The sequence below is a fragment of the Tachyglossus aculeatus genome, chromosome 10 (assembly GCF_015852505.1).
Source record: "Tachyglossus aculeatus isolate mTacAcu1 chromosome 10, mTacAcu1.pri, whole genome shotgun sequence".
Taxonomy (NCBI): Eukaryota; Metazoa; Chordata; class Mammalia; order Monotremata; family Tachyglossidae; genus Tachyglossus; species Tachyglossus aculeatus.
Genome location: NC_052075.1, coordinates 54,979,023 through 54,997,784, shown reverse-complemented (window position 1 = coordinate 54,997,784; position 18,762 = coordinate 54,979,023). Strand labels below are relative to the sequence as shown.

The 18,762-nt window shown below is 47.1% G+C and overlaps 2 protein-coding genes across 3 annotated transcripts in view; one reads left to right on the top strand and one right to left on the bottom strand.

Moving 5' to 3' along the window:
* Window positions 1-3,412: 3,412 nt before the first annotated feature.
* On the top strand, window positions 3,413-14,901 carry HIGD1C (HIG1 hypoxia inducible domain family member 1C). The gene is made up of 4 exons (XM_038752044.1): window positions 3,413-3,506; window positions 8,377-8,436; window positions 10,929-11,017; window positions 14,827-14,901. Exons 1-4 carry the CDS (start codon window positions 3,413-3,415, stop codon window positions 14,899-14,901), a joined length of 318 nt encoding a protein of 105 aa, XP_038607972.1.
* The window catches only part of SLC11A2 (solute carrier family 11 member 2), a 57,443-nt gene continuing 53,204 nt past the window's right edge, over window positions 14,524-18,762 (bottom strand). For both annotated transcript variants that reach the window (XM_038752237.1, XM_038752238.1), the window contains exon 17: window positions 14,524-15,161. In XM_038752237.1, the coding sequence (XP_038608165.1) occupies window positions 15,084-15,161 (78 nt within the window). In that variant the 3' untranslated portion in view covers window positions 14,524-15,083. The remainder of the gene's footprint in view (window positions 15,162-18,762) is intronic.

Genomic DNA, 18,762 nt, shown 5'->3' with positions numbered 1-18,762 from the left:
ATATATAACTATAAATATGTTCATTCATTCAGTTCATTTAATCGTATTTATTGAACGCTTACTGTGTGCAGAGCACTGGACTAAGCGCTTGGGAAGTCCAAGTTGGCGACATACAGAGACGGTCCCCACCCAGCAACAGGCTCGCAGTCTAGAAGGGGGAGACAGATGACAAAACAAAACATGTAGATAGGTGTCAAAATCGTCAGGACAAATAGAATTAAGGCTATATGCACATCATTAACAAAATAAATAGAATAGTAAATATGTACAAGCAAAATAAATAGAGTAATAAATCTGTACAAATATTTACAAGTGCTGTGGGGAGGGGAAGGAGGTAGGGTGGGGGGGATGGGGAGGAGGTGAGGGAAAAGGGGGGGGTCTAATAATAATCATTATAGTTAATAATAATAATTAATGTAGTTAATATAATAGTTAATATATTTAATATATAATATAGTTAATACTAATGATAATGGCATTTATTAAGTGCTTATTATGTGCAAAGCACTGTTCTAAGCGCTGGGGAGGTTAAAAAGTGATCAGGTTGTCCCACAGGGGGCTCACAGTCTTCACCCCCATTTTACAGTTGAGGGAACTGAGGCCCAGAGAAGTGAAGTGACTTGCCCAAAGTCACACAGCTGACACGTGGCAGAGGTGGGATTTGAACCCATGACCTCTGACTCCAAAGCCCAAGCTCTTTCCACGGAGCCACGCTGCTTCTCTATATAATAATATACCTAGTTCTATGTAGTTGTATATAACTATAAATATATAGTTAATAATAGTAGTTAAAGTTATTATTTGTTATTATAGTTATATTAGCTGTTATAGGTATAATAGTTATTGTTATCATTATTATTATATAATGAAAAGAGCCCCAGACTTGGTGTGAAGACCTGGGTGTTAATAACTCCTCCACTTGTCTGCTGTGTGAACTTGGGCAGGTCACTTCACTTCTCTGGATCTCAGTTTCCTCATCTGTAAAATGGGGATTCAGACTTGGGTGCTCACGTGGGACAGGGACTGTGTCCAGCCGGATTACCTTTTATCTCCGCCAGCCTGGCACGTAGTAATAATAATAATAATGATGGTATTTGTTAAGCGCTTACCATGTGCAAAGCACTGTTCTAAGTGCTGGATAGATACAGGGTTATCAGGTTGTCCCACGTGGGGCTCACAGTCTTAGGCCCCATTTTACAGGTGAGGTAACTGAGGCTCAGAGAAGTTAAGTGACTTGCCCAATGTCACACAGCAGACAGGTGGCAGAGCCGGGATTAGAACCCATGACCTCTGACTCCCAAGCCCGGGCTCTTTCCACTGAGCCACACGTACTTGTGAAGTGCCTATTCTGTACCATCTCAAGATGGTATTGGTGAAGCGCTTATTCTGTGCCAAGCACCGCTCTCGAGATAATAATAATAATGATGGCATTTATTAAGCGCTTACTATGTGCAAAGCACTGTTCTAAGCGCTGGGGAGGTTACAAGGTGATCAGATTGTCCCACGGGGGGCTCATGGTCAAAATAATAATAATGATGATGGCATTTATTAAGCGCTTACTACGTGCAAAGCACGGTTCTAAGCGCTGGGGAGGTTACAAGGGGATCAGGTTGTCCCATGGTGGGGGCTCACAGGCTTCATCCCCATTTTCCAGATGAGGTAACTGAGGCCCAGAGAAGTGAAGTGACTTGCCCAAAGTCACACAGCTAAGTGAGTGGCAGAGCCGGGATTTGAACCCATGACCTCCGACTCCAAACCCGGGCTCCTTCCACTGAGCCACTCTGCGGTCGGCCCTCCCTGAGTAAGCCCTCATTTCCATTTCTCCCACTGCCTTCCGAACCGCCCTTGGACTTGGATTTGCCCTCTTTGTTGGCCCCCAAAACGTAACATTTATTTTTTTCTATTAGCCCAGCTCTGTCCCGCCCCATTCCCCCCGACCCCGGGGGTCTCTGCTGGGGTTGGGGAGGGGCTGCCATCTGGGCTGGGGCCTAGGGCCTTAATGGCCACCACCTGCCTTCCCCTGGACCCTCAGAAGGCACAGGACCTGCAGCTGCACGACGAGGAGGAGGAGGAAGAAGAAGAGAAGGAGGAGGAGGAAGAGAAGGAAGAGGTAGAAGAAAAAGAAGAAGAGGAGGTTTGTGCCACGGGTCCTTTAAAAAAGTGATATTTGTTAAGCACCTACTATGTCCTGGGCGCCGTATTAAGCCCTGGGGGCGATACAAGGTAGAAGAAAACGAAGAAGAGGAGGTTCGTGCCATGGGTCCTTTAAAAAAGTGATGTTTGTTAAGCACCTACTATGTCCTGGGCGCCGTATTAAGCGCTGGGGGCGATACAAGGTAGAAGAAAACGAAGAAGAGGAGGTTCGTGCCATGGGTCCTTTAAAAAAGTGATATTTGTTAAGCACCTACTATGTCCTGGGCACCGTATTAAGTGCTGGGGGGCGATACAAGGAAGAAGAGGAGGTTCGTGCCATGGGTCCTTTAAAAAAGTGATATTTGTTAAGCACCTACTATGTACTGGGTGCTGTATTAAGCGCTGGGGGCGATACAAGGTAGAAGAAAAGGAAGAAGAGGAGGTTCGTGCCATGGGTCCTTTAAAAAAAGTGATATTTTTTAAGCACCTACTATGTGCTGGGCGCCGTATTAAGTGCTGGGGGGCGATACAAGGAAGAAGAGGAGGTTTGTGCCATGGGTCCTTTAAAAAAGTGATATTTGTTAAGCACCTACTATGTCCTGGGCGCTGTATTAAGCGCTGGGGGCGATACAAGGTAGAAGAAAAGAAAGAAGAGGAGGTTTGTGCCATGGGTCCTTTAAAAAAGTGATATTTGTTAAGTACTTACTATGTCCTGGGCGCCATATTAAGCGCTGGGGGCGATACAAGGTAGAAGAAAAGGAAGAAGAGGAGGTTTGTGCCATGGGTCCTTTAAAAAAGTGATATTTGTTAGGCACTTACTATGTGCTGAGCACATTAGCTCAGCTCTTAGAAGAGTGGCTGGCACATAGCAAGCGCTTGACAAATACCGTTAAAAAATGACATTTTTTAAATCATTCAGCGATATTTATTGAGCACTTACCAAGTGTTGAGCTGAACTTTCCCAAGCTCTTAATACAGTGCTGTGCTCACAGTAAGTGCCCAATAAATCCAATTGAATGAGTAAATATGATTGGTTGATTGATTGTTGAGCACTGGATTTACCGGCTAAATTCACTCCGCTTTTGTAGTGAGGAAAATGTTCGTTCATTCATTCATTCAATCATATTTATTGAGCACATACTGTGTGCAGAGCAGTGTACTAAGCACTTGGGAAGTCCAAGTTGGCAAAATCTAGAGACGGTCCCTACCCAACAGCGGGCTCACAGTCTGGAAGGGGGAGACAGACAACCAAACAAAACATATTAACAAAATAAAATAAATGTCTTCTGAGGATCGTTGGTCTGCGGGTGAAGAGGAAAGCCAAGTGTCTAAACTGCTTAGGAAGTCTCAAGATTTTCCTTTCATCCCCGTGGGTGAGTTCGGATACCCGTAATCCTGGTCCTACGGGGTATTTACTAATCAAAATGATTAGATTCAGAAGCCTCCCAGTTTTTTTTCCTTCTCGAGAAATGATTCAGTATTCTGTTTTATTGTACTCCCAAGTGGTTAATATAGTGCTCTGCCCGTATTATCCACCCCAGCCCTTATAACAAATAGTAAGTGCTTAACAAATATCATTATTATTATTATTATTATTATTATTATTGTAGTAAGTGGTCAATAAATGCCACTGATCAAGTGATTTATTGTGTCTTCTCAATAAATGCCACTGATCAAGTGATTTATTGTGTCTTCCCAATGCACACCACCATATGAGTGCCTCGTTTTCCCTTCTGTTAGTATCGGAGTTTTTGTAAAGCGCTTATTCTGTGTCAAGCACTGTTCTAAACCCTGGAGTAGATGCAAGTTAATTGGGTTGGACAGAGTCCCTTTCCCATACTCATTCAATTGCATTTGTTAATAATAATAATAATAATGGTGGTTTTTGTTAAGCGCTTTCTATGTACAAGGCACTGTACTAAGCGCTGAGGTGGATACAAGCAAATCGGGTTGGACACAGTGCCTGTCCCAGATGGGGCTCACAGTCTTAATCCCCATTTTACAGATGAGGTAACTGAGGCACAGAGAAGTGACTTGCCCAAGGCCACCCAGCAGACACGTGGCAGAGCTGGGATATTACTATGTGCAGAGCACTGTACTAAGCGCTTGGGAAAGTACAGTATAACAATAAACAGACATGGGGCTCAGAGTGTAAGTAACGCCTCCTTGGAACCCAGAGCACTGATTTCTGCGGCTCAGCGGAAAGAGCCCGGGCTTTGGAGTCAGAGGTCATGGGTTCAAATCCCGGCTCCGCCACTCGTCAGCAGTGTGACTTTGGGCAAGTCACTTCACTTCTCTGGGCCTCAGTTCCCTCATCTGTAAAATGTGGATGAAGACTATGAGCCCCCCGTGGGACAACCTGATCACCTTGTAACCTCCCCAGCGCTTAGAACAGTGCTCTGCACGTAGTAAGCACTTAATAAATGCCATTATTATTATTAACCCCGTTGATAGCTAGGTGCTCTATTAGACCAAAGGTTGTGGCCATTTTTTAAATTTATTTAACTTGGCCTGACCCCAGCTTGAGGACTTGTCTTGCCCTCTTAATGGGCTGTTGGCAGGGATCTTCATCTCCTCTCCCTAATGCAAAGGACAAGGTCTAAGCTGTAATTGAACGGATTGAGCTAATTTTCCACTGTTCCCTGGAGGAAATTTTGACACACACACCCCCTGCCCCACCGCGGAGGCATCCCAGAAACATAGACACAAAAACATACATAATCCTAATTTTACAATCCCCCTCGCCCCCCAACATCTTATTACTCTATTTATTTATTTATTTATTTTACTTGTACATATCTATTTATTTTATTTTGTTAGTATGTTTGGTTTTGTTCTCCGTCTCCCCCTTTTAGACTGTGAGCCCACTGTTGGGTAGGGACTGTCTCTCTATGTTGCCAACTTGGACTTCCCAAGCGCTTAGTACAGTGCTCTGCACACAGTAAGCGCTCAATAAATATGATTGATGATGATGATGATTCTCTTACTACAACCGAGCCCGCCCTCTTTGCTCTTCTAACGCCAACCTTCTCACTCTACCTCCATTTCTTTATCTCGCCCATGTCCTCCCTCCTCATATCTGACAATGACCCCCCTCACCATCATCATCAATCGTATTTATTGAGCGCTTACTATGTGCAGAGCACTGTACTAAGCGCTTGTCAAAGCCTTATTGAAGACCCACCTCCTCCAAGAGGCCTTCCCTGACTAAACCCTCTTTTCTTCTTCTCCGTCTCCATACTGTACCGCCTTGACTTGCTCCCCTTATTCATCCCTCTTCCCAGCCCCACAGCACTTACGTACATATCTGAAATTTTATTTATTTCTATAAATGTCCGTCTCCCCCTCTAGACCGTAAACTTGTTGTGGGCAGGGACCGTGTCTGTTATCTATATTTTTTAATGGTATTCGTTAAGCGCTTACTATGTGTCCAGCCCTGTGCTAAGTGCTGAGGGAGATACAAGATAATCAAGACAGGACACAGTCCGTGTACCACGTCGGCCTCACAGCCTTAATCCCCATTTTTGAGATAACAGAGGCACAGAGAAGTCAAATGACTGGCCCTAGGTCACGCAGCAGGGAAGTGGCAGAGCCAGGATTAGAACCCAGGTCTTCTGATGCCCAGGCCCTTTCTTCTAGGCCACACTCCTCCTCTTTCACGGTGAACTCTGCGACCTTATGAGTGGCAAGTTATAATGGTGGTGATGTGTCCCCTTCTAAATGCACCTACCTTCTGATTTCATCGTTTGGCTATTCCAACGTTGATTTTGTTGGCCGACTAGTTAACTCCTGTCAGGAAAGTCAAATTTCCACTTGGAGCTACCATTGTTGGGGTTTTGTGTGTGTGTGTCGGGGGCGGGCAATGTTTCATTTGTATTTGGGGAAAACAGTCACATTAAAATGAATCTCTGTGCTTGGTTTAGTATATCCGTAATCCAAAAAAAACACAACATTTCAAGAGGGTTTGGGCGGTCCCTCCCCTTTTCCTGTCTCCAACGCTAACTGGGGAGATCTGTTGTCCGTTCAGCAGCTTGGTGCGATTCAATCTGTCTCTCCGGAGAGCTCCGTGGTGAGTTCAGTGAAAGATGAAAGACTCTTTAGTTAGATTAAATGATGTACAATCAAAGGAAGGAATTGGGAGGGGCGGGGGGAAGCATAGCCAGATCTCCAAATGCAGGTCAAATCCAATTTGAGAGAACAGGTTCAAAGTGTTTATTGAGCGGACTGGGGTTCGGGTACTGGGTAGCAGCCCGGTAAAAAATGATCCGGTTTGCGAATGTGACTGAGGAAGTGGGTTAACTCTTTTGGGTTCATTTCCTTCTCACTGATTCATTCAGTCGTGTTTATTGAGCGCTTACTGTGTGCAGAGCACTGTGCTAAGCACGTGGGAAGTACAGGTTGGCAACATAGAGAGACGGTCCCTACCCAGCAACGGGCTCACAGTCTAGAAGGGGGAGACAGACAACAAAACATGTGGACAGGTGTCAATTCATTACAATAAATAGAAGTAAAGCTAGGGATAGGGAGGACAGAGTCGAAAAGATGGTCAGGGTGGTCAGCTCACCTCCTCCAGGAGGCCTTCCCAGACTGAGCCCTTTTTCCTCTCCCCCTCCCCATCCCCCCCGCCCTACCTCCTTCCCCTCCCCACAGCCCCTGTATATATGTTTGTACAGATTTATTACTCTATTTTACTTGTATATATTTACTATTTTGTCAGTGATGTGCTTCTAGCTTTACTTCTATTTATTCTGATTATAATAATAATGATGGCATTTGTTAAGCCCTTCCTATGTGCAAAGCACTGTTCTAAGCGCTGGGGGGGATACAAGGTGATCAGGTTGTCCTGCATGGGGCTCACAGTTATCGTCCCCATTTTACAGATGAGGTAATTGAGGCTCTGAGAAGTGTGACTTGCCCAAAGTCACACAGCAGACACGGGGTGGAGCCGGGATTCGAACCCATGACCTCTGACTCCGAAGCCCGTGCTCTTTCCACTGAGCCATGCTGCTTCTCCATGATGCTGAGCCTTGATGACTTGACACCTGTCCACATGTTTTGTTTCATTGTCTGTCTCCCCCTTCTAGACTGTAAGCCCACTGTTGGGTAGGGACTGTCTCTAGATGTTGCCAACTTGTACTTCCCAAGCGCTTAGTACAGTGCTCTGCACACAGTAAGCGCTCAATAAATATGATTGAATGAATGAATGAATATACCAGCTGTGACCGAAATTCTCCCAAGCCCACGTGAAATCCTTTTGATGCAGACAACAGGTTCCTCCCCGTCTTTTTTTAGTGGTATTTGCTAAGCACTTACTACGTGTCAGGCACTGTACTAAGCGCTGGGATAGGTAGGAGCTAATTGGGCGGAACAGAGTTTCTGTCCCACATGGGGCTCGTGGTCCTAATTCCCGTTGTACAGATGAGGGAACAGCGGCCCAGAGAAGTAAAGTGACTTGTCCAAGGTCACGAAGCAGACAGTTGGAAGACCGGGAATTAGAACCATGTCCTTCCGATGCCCAGGCTCTATCCAATAGGCCACACTACTTCTCTCTCTTTCTCTCTCGGTTTCTGTTCTCTGGCAGGGCTAGCTGGATGCGTAGCTGTGGTCTGCTTCAGCCTGTACAATAAATGTTTATTTGTTATTCTTATCCTTATGTATTATATATTATTCCCTTTCTCCTTCATCATTTCTGATGGTGATTTCTCACGTGCACAAGCAGAAACGGCCCTTCTGAGAGCTCACCTCCTCCAGGAGGCCTTCCCAGACTGAGCCCCTTCCTTCCTCTCCCCCTCGTCCCCCTCTCCATCCCCCCCATCTTACCTCCTTCCCTTCCCCACAGCACCTGTATATATGTTTGTACATATTTATTACTCTGTTTATTTTACTTGTACATATCTATTCTATTTTATTTTGTTAGTATGTTTGGTTTTGTTCTCTGTCTCCCCCTTTTAGACTGTGAGCCCACTGTTGGGTAGGGACTGTCTCTATATGTTGCCAACTTGGACTTCCCAAGCGCTTAGTCCAGTGCTCTGCACGCAGTCAGCGCTCAATAAATACGACTGATGATGATGTGCAAATTAAGACACAGAGAGGAGCGGAAAATGTCGTTTTGTCAATCAATCAATCAGTCGTAGTTATTGAGCGCTTACTGTGTGCAGAGCACTGTACTAAGCGCTTGGGAAGTACAAGATGGCAACATATAGAGACGGTCCCTACCCAACAGTGGGCTCACAGTCTAGAAGCTTTATCTCATCCACACGAGGGTGGCCGCCCAGGGATTTGTCGTGGGAGCGATGACTATTGGTAAGACGTTCACAGACTTTGCTTATACACGTTGATATTTTCCCTTCTTCTCTTAGCCTCACAGCGCTACTGTGACTCTGAGACCCAGGCCCTAACATTCATTCATTCAGTCGTATTTATTGAGCGCTTACTGTGTGCAGAGCACTGTACTGAGCTATCCACCAGGCCACGCTGCTTCTAGCGGGAATGCCGGGCGAGGAATGGAAAAGGGTACGAGAGGAAATTAGGCCCGGCCCAGTGACCTAAGATTCCTGTCTGAAGCAACCGATAAGAAAAGCAGCGTGGCTTAGTGGAGGGAGCACAGGCTTGGGAGTCATCGAGGGACCTGGGTTCTAATCCAGGCCCTGCCACTTGTCCTCTGTGTGACCTCGGGCACGTCACTTCACTTCTCCGGGCCTCAGTTATCTCATCTGTGAAACGGGGATTAAGACAGTGAGCCCCATGTGGGACAGGGACTGTGTCCAACCTGATAAGCTTGTATCTAGCCCCGGTGCTTAGTACAGTGCGTGGTGCGTAGTAAACACTTAACAAGTGCCATAATTATTATTAGTGGAAGACCTCTTGGAAGGAGATGTGCCTTCAATCGCCCCCGCCTTACCTCCTTCCCTTCCCCACAGCACCTGTATATATGTATACATGTTTGTACGTATTTATTACTCTATTTATTTATTTATTTTACTTGTACATATCGATTCTATTTATTTTATTTTGTTAATATGTTTTGTTTTGTTCTCTGTCCCCCCCTTCTAGACTGAGCCCGCTGTTGGGTAGGGACCGTCTCTATATAATAATAATAATTTTGGTATTTGTTAAGCACTTACTATGTGCAAAGCACTGTTCTAAGCGCTGGGGAGGATACAAGGTGATCAGGTTGTCCCATGTGGGGCTCACAATCTTAGTCCCCATTTTACAGATGAGGTAACTGAGGCTCAGAGAAGTGAAGTGACTTGCCCAAAGTCACGCAGCTGACAAGTGGCGGAGCTGGGATTTGAACCCATGACCTCTGACTCCAAAGCCCGGGCTCTTTCCACTGAGCCACGCTGCTTCTCTATATGTTGCCAACTTGTGCTCTGCACACAGTAAGCGCTCAATAAATACGATTGATGGCTTCAATAAGACTTTGAAGGAGGGGAGAGTAATTGTCTAGAGACTGTAGAAGCGTTCTCTACGCAGTCAGCATCCAGGGAATCCTGTTGATTGATTGATTGACCCGAGTTCTAGTCCCGGCTCTGCCGCTTGTCTTCAGTATGTTTGAGGGCAAGTCGCTTCCCTTCTCTGTGCCTCGGTTCCCTCGTCTGTAAAATGGAGATTAAGACTGTGAGCCCCACATGGGACATGGACTGAGTCCACCCCGATTATCTCGTATCTACCCCAGTGCTTAGCACAGTGCCTGGCACAGAGTAAGTGCTTAACAAATACCTTCTAGACACTTCCAGACTGTGAGCCCACTGTTGGGCCGGGACCGTCTCTTTATGTTGCCAACTTGTACTTCCCAAGCGCTCAGCTCCGCAACATTGCCAAGATCCGCCCTTTCCTCTCCATCCCAACCGCTACCCTGCTCGTTCAAGCTGTCATCCTATCCCGTCTGGACTACTTCATCAGCCTTCTCTCTGATCTCCCATCCTTGTGTCTCTCCCCACTTCAATCCATACTTCATGCTGCTGCCCGGATTGTCTTTGTCCAGAAACGCTCTGGGCATATCACTCCCCTCCTCAAAAATCTCCAGTGGCTACCAATCAATCTGCGCATAAGGCAGAGACTCCTCACCCTGGGCTTCCAGGCTGTCCATCCCCTCGCCCCCTCCTACCTCACCTCCCTTCTCTCCTTCTCCAGCCCAGCCCGCACCCTCCGCTTCTCCGCGGCTAATCTCCTCCCCGTACCTCGTTCTCGCCTGTCCCACCATCGACCCCCGGCCCACGTCCTCCCCCGGTCCTGGAATGCCCCCAATCCCTCTGCCCATCCGCCAAGCTCGCTCTCTTCCTCCCTTCAAGGCCCTGCTGAGAGCTCCCCTCCTCCAGGAGGCCTTCCCAGGCTGAGCCCCTTCCTTCCTCTCCCCCTCGTCCCCCTCTCCATCCCCCCCATCTTACCTCCTTCCCTTCTCCACAGCACCTGTATTTATGTATGTATGTTTGTACATAGTTATTACTCTATTTATTTATTTTACTTGTACATATCTATTCTATGTATTTTATTTTGTTAGTGTGTTTGGTTCTGTTCTCTGTCTCCCCCTTTTAGACTGTGAGCCCACTGTTGGGTAGGCACTGTCTCTATATGTTGCCAACTTGTACTTCCCAAGCGCTTAGTCCAGTGCTCTGCACACAGTAAGCGCTCAATAAATACGATTGATTGATTGATTGATTGAAATACAATTGAACAAATGATTGAAAGCGAGGGGGAAGCCCGGGATCAGGGGTGGAGGGAGGTGATCCCGGGGGCAGCTCCCGCTGCCCCTCGTCCTCCAAGCCGCACCCCCGTTCTGTCTCTAAAGACAGGCGTTCTCTACTCCATGTATAAGGATTTCGTCCGACCTCTGACAGGAAAAGAAAATGAAGCCTCGACCCAAGCACAAGAAGGATCAGAGGTTGATAACAAAACAATTCATTCCGAGTTGCCCTAATTCCAGGGGGAGTCTCCCCCCGGCTCAGAGCGGCTCACTCGGGCCAGCTGGTCGACCCTCTCCAGACACCGCGGGCAGGGATCGGGTGGCTCATCTGTGCCTCAGTTTCCTCAGCTGAAAAATGGCAGTTTGCTACCTGTTCTCTGCCTTTCTCAAACTGGGAGCCCCATGTGGGATGGGAACCCGATCAGTAGAGAAGCAGCGTAGCTCAGTGGAAAGAGCCCGGGCTTGGGAGTCGGAGGGCATGGGTTCTAATCCCGGCTCCGCCATGTGTCTGCTGTGTGACCTTGGGCAAGTCGCTTAACTTCTCTGCCCCTCAGTTGCCTCATCTGTAAAATGGGGATTGACTGAGCCCCACGTGGGACAACCTGATCACATTGTATCCTCCCCAGCGCTTAGAACAGTGCTTTGCACATAGTAAAGGCTTAACAAATGCCATCATTATTATTATTATTCTATCATATTGTACTCTCCCGAGCGATAACCTCTGACTCCAAAGCCCGTGCTCTTTTCCACTGAGCCACGCTGCTTCTCTACATATTTATTTATTACATACATATTACATATTACATATGTAAAATGTATGTAATGTAATGTATATTACATATACATACATATTTATTACTCTATTTTACGTGTACATATCTATTCTATTTAATTTATTTTGTTAATATGTTTTGTTTTGTCGTCTGTCTCCCCCTTCTAGACTGTGAGCCCACTGTTGGGTAGGGACTGTCTCTATACGTTGCCAACTTGTACTTCCCAAGCGCTTAGTACAGTGCTTTGCACACAGTTAAGCGCTCAATAAATATGATTGATTGATTTAGTACAGTGCTCTGTGCATATTAAGTGCTCAATAAATGCCATTAATTGATTGATTACCCATCCCTTCACGCTACTGCTTCCTCCAGGAAGGTCCTCAGGATGCCAGGGCAGTGAGCTTCTCCACTGGACTCCCAAGGATTTATTGAGCATCCACTATGTGCAAAGCACTGAACTAAGCACTCATAGAAGTATTACTATTATCATGTGACCTTAGGACATAGGATATTCACCCCAACCACACAGCATTTAATTTATTATATATTATAGATTACTTATTTATTCATATTAATGCCTGTCTCCCCCTCTAGACTGTCAGCTCATTGTGGGCAGGGACCATGTCTGCTAATTCTCTTGTATTAGACTGTCCCAAGCGCTTTGTACAGTGTTCTGCACATAGGACGTGCTCAATAAATACCATCGATTACTGATTATCGTATTTGTTGGGCGCTTACTATGTATAAAGCACTGGTCTAAGTCACTGGGGTGGATACCAGTTTATCACATTGGACATGGTCCCTGTCCCACATGGGGCTCCCAGTTTAAGCAAGAGGGAAAACAGGTATCGGCCCCCCATTTTGTTTGTACATATTTATTACTCTATTCATTTATTTATTTATTTTACTTGAACATATCTATTCTATTTATTTTATTTTGTTAATATATTTGGTTCTGTTCTCTGTCTCCCCCTTCTAGACTGTGAGCCCACTGTTGGGTAGGGACCGTCTCTGTGCGTTGCCAACTTGTACTTCCCAAGCACTTAGTACAGTGCTCTGCACACAGTAAGCGCTCAATAAATATGATTGATTGATTGATTTTGCAGTTGAGGAAACTGAGGCACAGAGAAGTGATGTGACTTACCTTAGATCCCGCAACAGATCCCGGCTCCACCACTTGGCTGCTGTGTGACCTCGGGCCTGTCACTTGACTTCTCTGGGTCTCAGTTTCCTCATGATTAAAATGCAATTCAGTGCTCGTTGTCCCTCCTGCTTAGATTGTGAGCCCCATTTGGGAGAGGGAAAGGGCCCGGCCTGATTATCTTGCACCTTCAGAGGAAGCAGCGTGGCTCAGTGGAAAGAGTGCGGGCTTGGGAATCAGAGGTCATGGGTTTGAATTCTGCTCCACCACTTGTCAGCTGTGTGACCTTGGTCAAGCCGCTTAACTTTTCTGTGCCTCAGTTACCTCATCCATAAAATGGGGTTTAAGACTCTGAGCCCCAAGTGAGACAACCTGATCACCTTGTATCCTCCCCCCCAGCGCTTAGAATAGTGCTTTGCATATAGTAAGCGCTTAATTCATTCCACCACCATTATTATTATTATTACATACTCCAGGGCTTACTACAGTGCTTGGCTCATAGTAAGCACTTACCAAATAATACTAATATTGGTATTTGTTAAGCGCTTACTATGTGCGAAGCGCTGTTCTAAGCGCTGAGGGGGATACAAGGTGACCAGGTTGTCCCACGTGGGGCTCACAGTCTTCATCCCCATTTTACAGAGGAGGGAACTGAGGCACAGAGAAGTTAAGTGACTTGCCCAGAGTCACACAGCTGACAAGCGGCGGAGCCGAGATTAGAACCCATGACCTCAGACTCCCAAGCCCGGGCTCTTTCCACTGAAAGTTTCTCAGCCACATGTATTTTTATTAGTAGTAGTACAGTGCTCTACCCAGAGTAAGCCCTCAGTAAATACCATGATCACGGCTACTTAGGAACGTGTCTACCAACTCGGTTACATTGTACTGTCTCAAGCGCTTAGTATAGTGCTCTGCAAACAGTAAGTGCTCAATAAATACTATTGATTGATTGAACCAGTGGATTGCAAGATCACTGGATGCCACTGCAGCTTTTGAGAAGCAGTGTGGCCTAGTGGAAAGAGCCCAGGAGTCAAGGGACCTGGTTTCTCGTTCCAGCTCTGCTACTTGCCTGCTGTAGGAGCTTGGGCACGTCGCCTAACCTCTCCATGCCTCGGTTTCCCCAACTGTAAAATGGGGATGAAATACCTATCTCCTTCCCCCTAAGACTGTGAGCCCTGTGTGGGACAGGGACAGCAGCGGGATGATCTTGTGTGTATGTGTTTAGCAGTCCTTGCCACAAGCACTTAGCAAATACTGCAGTTATTACTTAATAATTATACTTAATAATTATAATAATTATAATATTATAATATATATAATATATAATATATAATAATTATAATAATTATTACTTAATAATAATAATAATGATGGCATTTATTAAGCGCTTACTATGTGCAAAGCACCGTTCTAAGCGCTGGGGAGGTTACAAGGTGATCAGGTTGTCCCCACATGGGGCTCACAGTCTTCATCCCCATTTTCCAGATGAGGTCACTGAGGCCCAGAGAACTGAAGTGACTTGCCCAAAGTCACCCAGCTGACAAGTGGCAGAGCCGGGATTTGAACCCATGACCTCTGACTCCAAAGCCCGGGCTCATTCCACTGAGCCACGCTGCTTCTCTACTTATTATCATGTTGCGCCTCGGGGCAAACTACTGTCAGATGGAAGTCCAAGAGGAATCTCAGAGAAATTGGGAGGGAACCGAACACCAAGTGGAGAGGGAAAATCCGAGAGGACGGACCTTCCCAAGAGAAGAACGGGGAGTCGATCCATTCCTCCACTCCTGGTATTTGCTTTGTTTTTTATTTAATCAGCATAGTCAACATTCCCTAGAAAAACATCCCGTTCCGAACAAGGAATTACCCTTGGTCACCTCATCAGAGATAACCGCAGATGGTTGGCTTTATCTCAAACGCTGGCATTTTTTACAAAAAAAAAAAAAAAACCCACCACCACCGTCAAGTTTCATCTGTCGCGTATAAGTTAAAAAACCGACGCTAGCCCTCGGTCGTGAGTGGCATAAATACAAACTATAACTTAAGGCTCCGGGAGGACGGCCAGGCACGCGGACAGCGACCCGCGGGGCCTACAGGTCGCCGGACCCTTGGCCTCGATTCCGGAGTGGACGGCCCTTGACTGGCTGCTCCCCTTTTCAACCTTCCCGTGAGGAAATTTGCTTTTCTTTCGGCGCCTGGCCAAGGTCCTTGACCAACACTCACCTTCGGACAGGAGGGAGTGAAATGTAACAGGCCGCTTGGGGTGGGTGGAGGGAGGACGGGGAAGGGGGCCGCGGTGGGATCTGGGAAGTCCGGATTTTGCGTCCGCCCTGCCGCCCCCGCCCGCCGGCAATCATTTAGACACGAGGGAGTCGGCATCGACATTGTTCAGGTGGAAGAGTTCGGGGTGAGCGGTCAGTCCCAGGTGAAACTAAAGGCAAAGAGAAAGGCGGGTTAGAGAGGTGTCAGGACAGGGCCCAGCTCCGCCACCAGAGAGAAGGGAAGGGATTGGGAGTGGTTGGATGAATCGATCCGTCGTATTTATCGAGCGCTTATTGGGCGCAGAGCACTGTACGGAGCGACTGGAAGAGTACAATGTGTCAGAGTTCCTAGGTTCTAATCCGCGACTGGAATAATGCAATGTAACAGTTCCTGGGTTCTAATCCCAGTTCTGCCACGTGTCTGCTGTGTGACCTTGGGCAAATCACTTAACTTCCCTGGGCCTCAGTTACCTCGACTGTAATGTGGGGATTAAGACTGTGAGCCCCAGGTGGGACAGGGACCGCGTCCGACCTGATTTAACGTGCGTCTTCCCCAGTGCTTGGCATATAGTAAGTGTTTAACAAGTAGCATAGTTATTATTCATTATTAGTTGGTAGGCACATTCCCTGCCCACAGGGTGTTTACGGATAAGGCTTCCCCAGTGCTTGGCATATAGTAAGTGTTTAACAAGTAGCATAGTTATTATTAATTATTAGTTGGTAGGCACATTCCTTGCCCACAGGGTGTTTGCGGATAAGGCTTCCCCAGTGCTTGGCATATAGTAAGTGCTTAACAAGTAGCATAGTTATTATTAATTATTAGTTGGTAGACACATTCCCTGCCCACAGGGTGTTTATGGATAAGGCTTCTGCTTCCCCAGTGCTTGGCATATAGTAAGTGTTTAACAAGTAGCATAGTTATTATTCATTATTAGTTGGTAGACACATCCCCTGTCCACAGGGTGTTTATGGATAAGGCTTCTGCTTCCCCAGTGCTTGGCATATAGTAAGTGTTTAACAAGTAGCATAGTTATTATTCATTATTAGTTGGTAGGCACATTCCCTGCCCACAGGGTGTTTACGGATAAGGCTTCTGCTTCCCCAGTCCTTGGCATATAGTAAGTGTTTAACAAATAGCATAGTTATTATTAATTATTAGTTGGTAGACACATTCCCTGCCCAAAGAGTGTTTACGGGTAAGGCTTCTGCTTCCCCAGTGCTTGGCATATAGTAAGTGTTTAACAAGTAGCATAGTTATTATTAATTATTAGTTGGTAGACACACTCCCTGGCCACAGGGTGTTTACAGATAAGGCTTCCCCAGTGCTTGGCATATAGTAAGTGTTTAACAAGTAGCATAGCTATTATTAATTATTAGTTGGTAGGCACATTCCCTGCCCACAGGGTGTTTACGGATAAGGCTTCTGCTTCCGCAGTGCTTGGCATATAGTAAGTGTTTAACAAGTAGCATAGTTATTATTAATTATTAGTTGGTAGACACATTCCCTGCCCACAGGGTGTTTACGGATAAGGCTTCTGCTTCCGCAGTGCTTGGCATATAGTAAGTGTTTAACAAGTAGCATAGTTATTATTAATTATTAGTTGGCAGACACATTCCCTGCCCAAAGGGTGTTTACGGATAAGGCTTCTGCTTCCCCAGTGCTTGGCATATAGTAAGTGTTTAACAAGTAGCATAGTTATTATTAATTATTAGTTGGCAGACACATTCCCTGCCCACAGGGTGTTTATGGATAAGGCTTCTGCTTCCCCAGTGCTTGGCATGTAGTAAGTGTTTAACAAGTAGCATAGTTATTATTAATTATTAGTTGGTAGACATATTCCCTGCCCACAGGGTGTTTATGGATAAGGCTTCTGCTTCCGCAGTGCTTGGCATATAGTAAGTGTTTAACAAGTAGCATAGTTATTATTAATTATTAGTTGGCAGACACATTCCCTGCCCACAGGGTGTTTACGGATAAGGCTTCTGCAGCTACTGAAGATAAAATAGGAGAGGCTAAACTGTAAGTTCTAAACTAACCTCCTCCTCTGGACTGTAAGCTCACTGTGGGCCAGAAAAGCGGCCACCAACTCCTCTAGACAGGAAGCTTGTTGTGAGCAGGGGATGTCTACCAACTCTGTCGTGTTGTACTCTCCCAAGCACTTAGTTCAGTGCTGTGCACCCAGTAAGTGCTCAGTAAATACCAGTTCATCCTCCAGTGGCGTCTGAAAGAGTACAACGGAGTTGGTATTCGCGTTCCCTGCCCGCTGGGAGTTTACAGTCTAGAGGGGGGAGACGGACATTAAAATAAATTATGGATAAGGAGGTAAGTGCGGTGGGGTGAATATCAAGCATTTGAAGGACACAGACCCAAGTGCATTGGCGATGCAGGAAGGGCAGGGAGATGAGGGCTTAGTTGGAGGAGGCCTCTTGCAGGAAAAGTGATTTTTAATAAGGCTTTGAAGCTGGCAGGAGGATGGAGGCAAGCGGTCGGCGGCAAGATAGACTGGATCAAAGAACAGTGAGTAGGTGGGTGATGGAGGAGTGAGTGTACAGTCTGAAATAAGAAATGAATGAGGTAAGATGGGAGGTGAACCGATTAAGTGCTTTGAAGCTGATGGTAAGGAGTTTCTAATTGATTGATTTGAGAGGTACTGGTTGTGGGGGTGGATTGTGCTGGGGGGAACTGTGAGGTGGCGGAAGTGACGGGAGGCCAGACGCCAGTTCACAACCAACCCTGCCTTATCCCGCTCCTAATCTGCTCCTTCAGGAGTTTATCACTTTGGGGACCCAGGTTCTGAAGAAAATCCAGACGAGAAAAAGCACGGCCTAGTGGATGGAGTCTGGGGCCCAGGAGTCAGAACGACCCCTGCTCCGCTGCCTGTCTCCTGTGTGACCTTGGGTAAGTCACTTCACTTCTCTGAGCTTCAGGGACCTCATCTGTAAAACGGGGTTTAAGACTGGGTGCCGCACGTGGGATGGGGGATGCGTCCCAGCTGATTAGCTTGTATCTATCCCAGTGCTTAGCACAGTGCCTGGCACACAATAAGTGCGTAACAAAAATAAACAAGCTCCTGGAGGCCCAGGGAGCGATGAAAGGGAGGCAGGGCGGGTTGGGACGGTTTTTGAGTGGAGTTGCTGCTTAGTGCCGGGCCATAGTCGGTTTGGAGAGAGGGCATCGTTGGGGTTGGGGTTAGGGGTGATGGGGACCCTCCGCTTCTGGAAGTGGGCAGAACTCAGGGGAGCGGCTGGGTCAGCACGGGGGGCACCGGGTGGTCTTCTGGCCCTGCCCCGGCAGCCCACCAGGTCCTTGGTGACTGGGAGAGTGAAGCCTCTCAGGCCCAAATTATTTAATCAGTCACAGTGGTGTGGAAGAGAAGGCCCCTCCCCATTCAATTAATCAGTCGGTGGTACAGAGGAAAGAGAAGGCCCTTCTACCCTCAACTGTCCTTACTCAATCCCTCTGTCCATCAGCGGCATCTGAACCTGAGGGTGGTGGGGCTCCGGCCAGGTCTTCCCCTGGGGCGCTGGGGCCAAGCGCCCCAAATGTTCCCTCCCAGCCCCTGGCTGGCCTGAGAGCGGGCAGCCGGGTGGGCACTTGCCCCCGTTTAGAGCTTTGAGGCCGCTTTCCTGCCCGGGAAACTCGAGAGGCCAGACCGCAGGAGCCGGCCGCACCACTGTGACGGCCCTTAGCAAGCCAAGTGTCCTGGCGGGGGAAGGGAGACGGGGGAGACGACCCTCGGAGGTTCTGAGCCGAGGGTGCCCGTGCTCCGG

Bases quoted from the DNA above. Each gene is read 5' to 3' on its own strand.
- HIGD1C (XM_038752044.1), top strand. From the start codon at position 3,413: ATGTCTTCTGAGGATCGTTGGTCTGCGGGTGAAGAGGAAAGCCAAGTG. The intron at 8,437-10,928 runs GTAAGACGTTCA...CTCTAAAGACAG, and splicing joins CGTGGGAGCGATGACTATTG to GCGTTCTCTACTCCATGTAT. The intron at 11,018-14,826 runs GTTGATAACAAA...CGGGGCCTACAG, and splicing joins AAGCACAAGAAGGATCAGAG to GTCGCCGGACCCTTGGCCTC.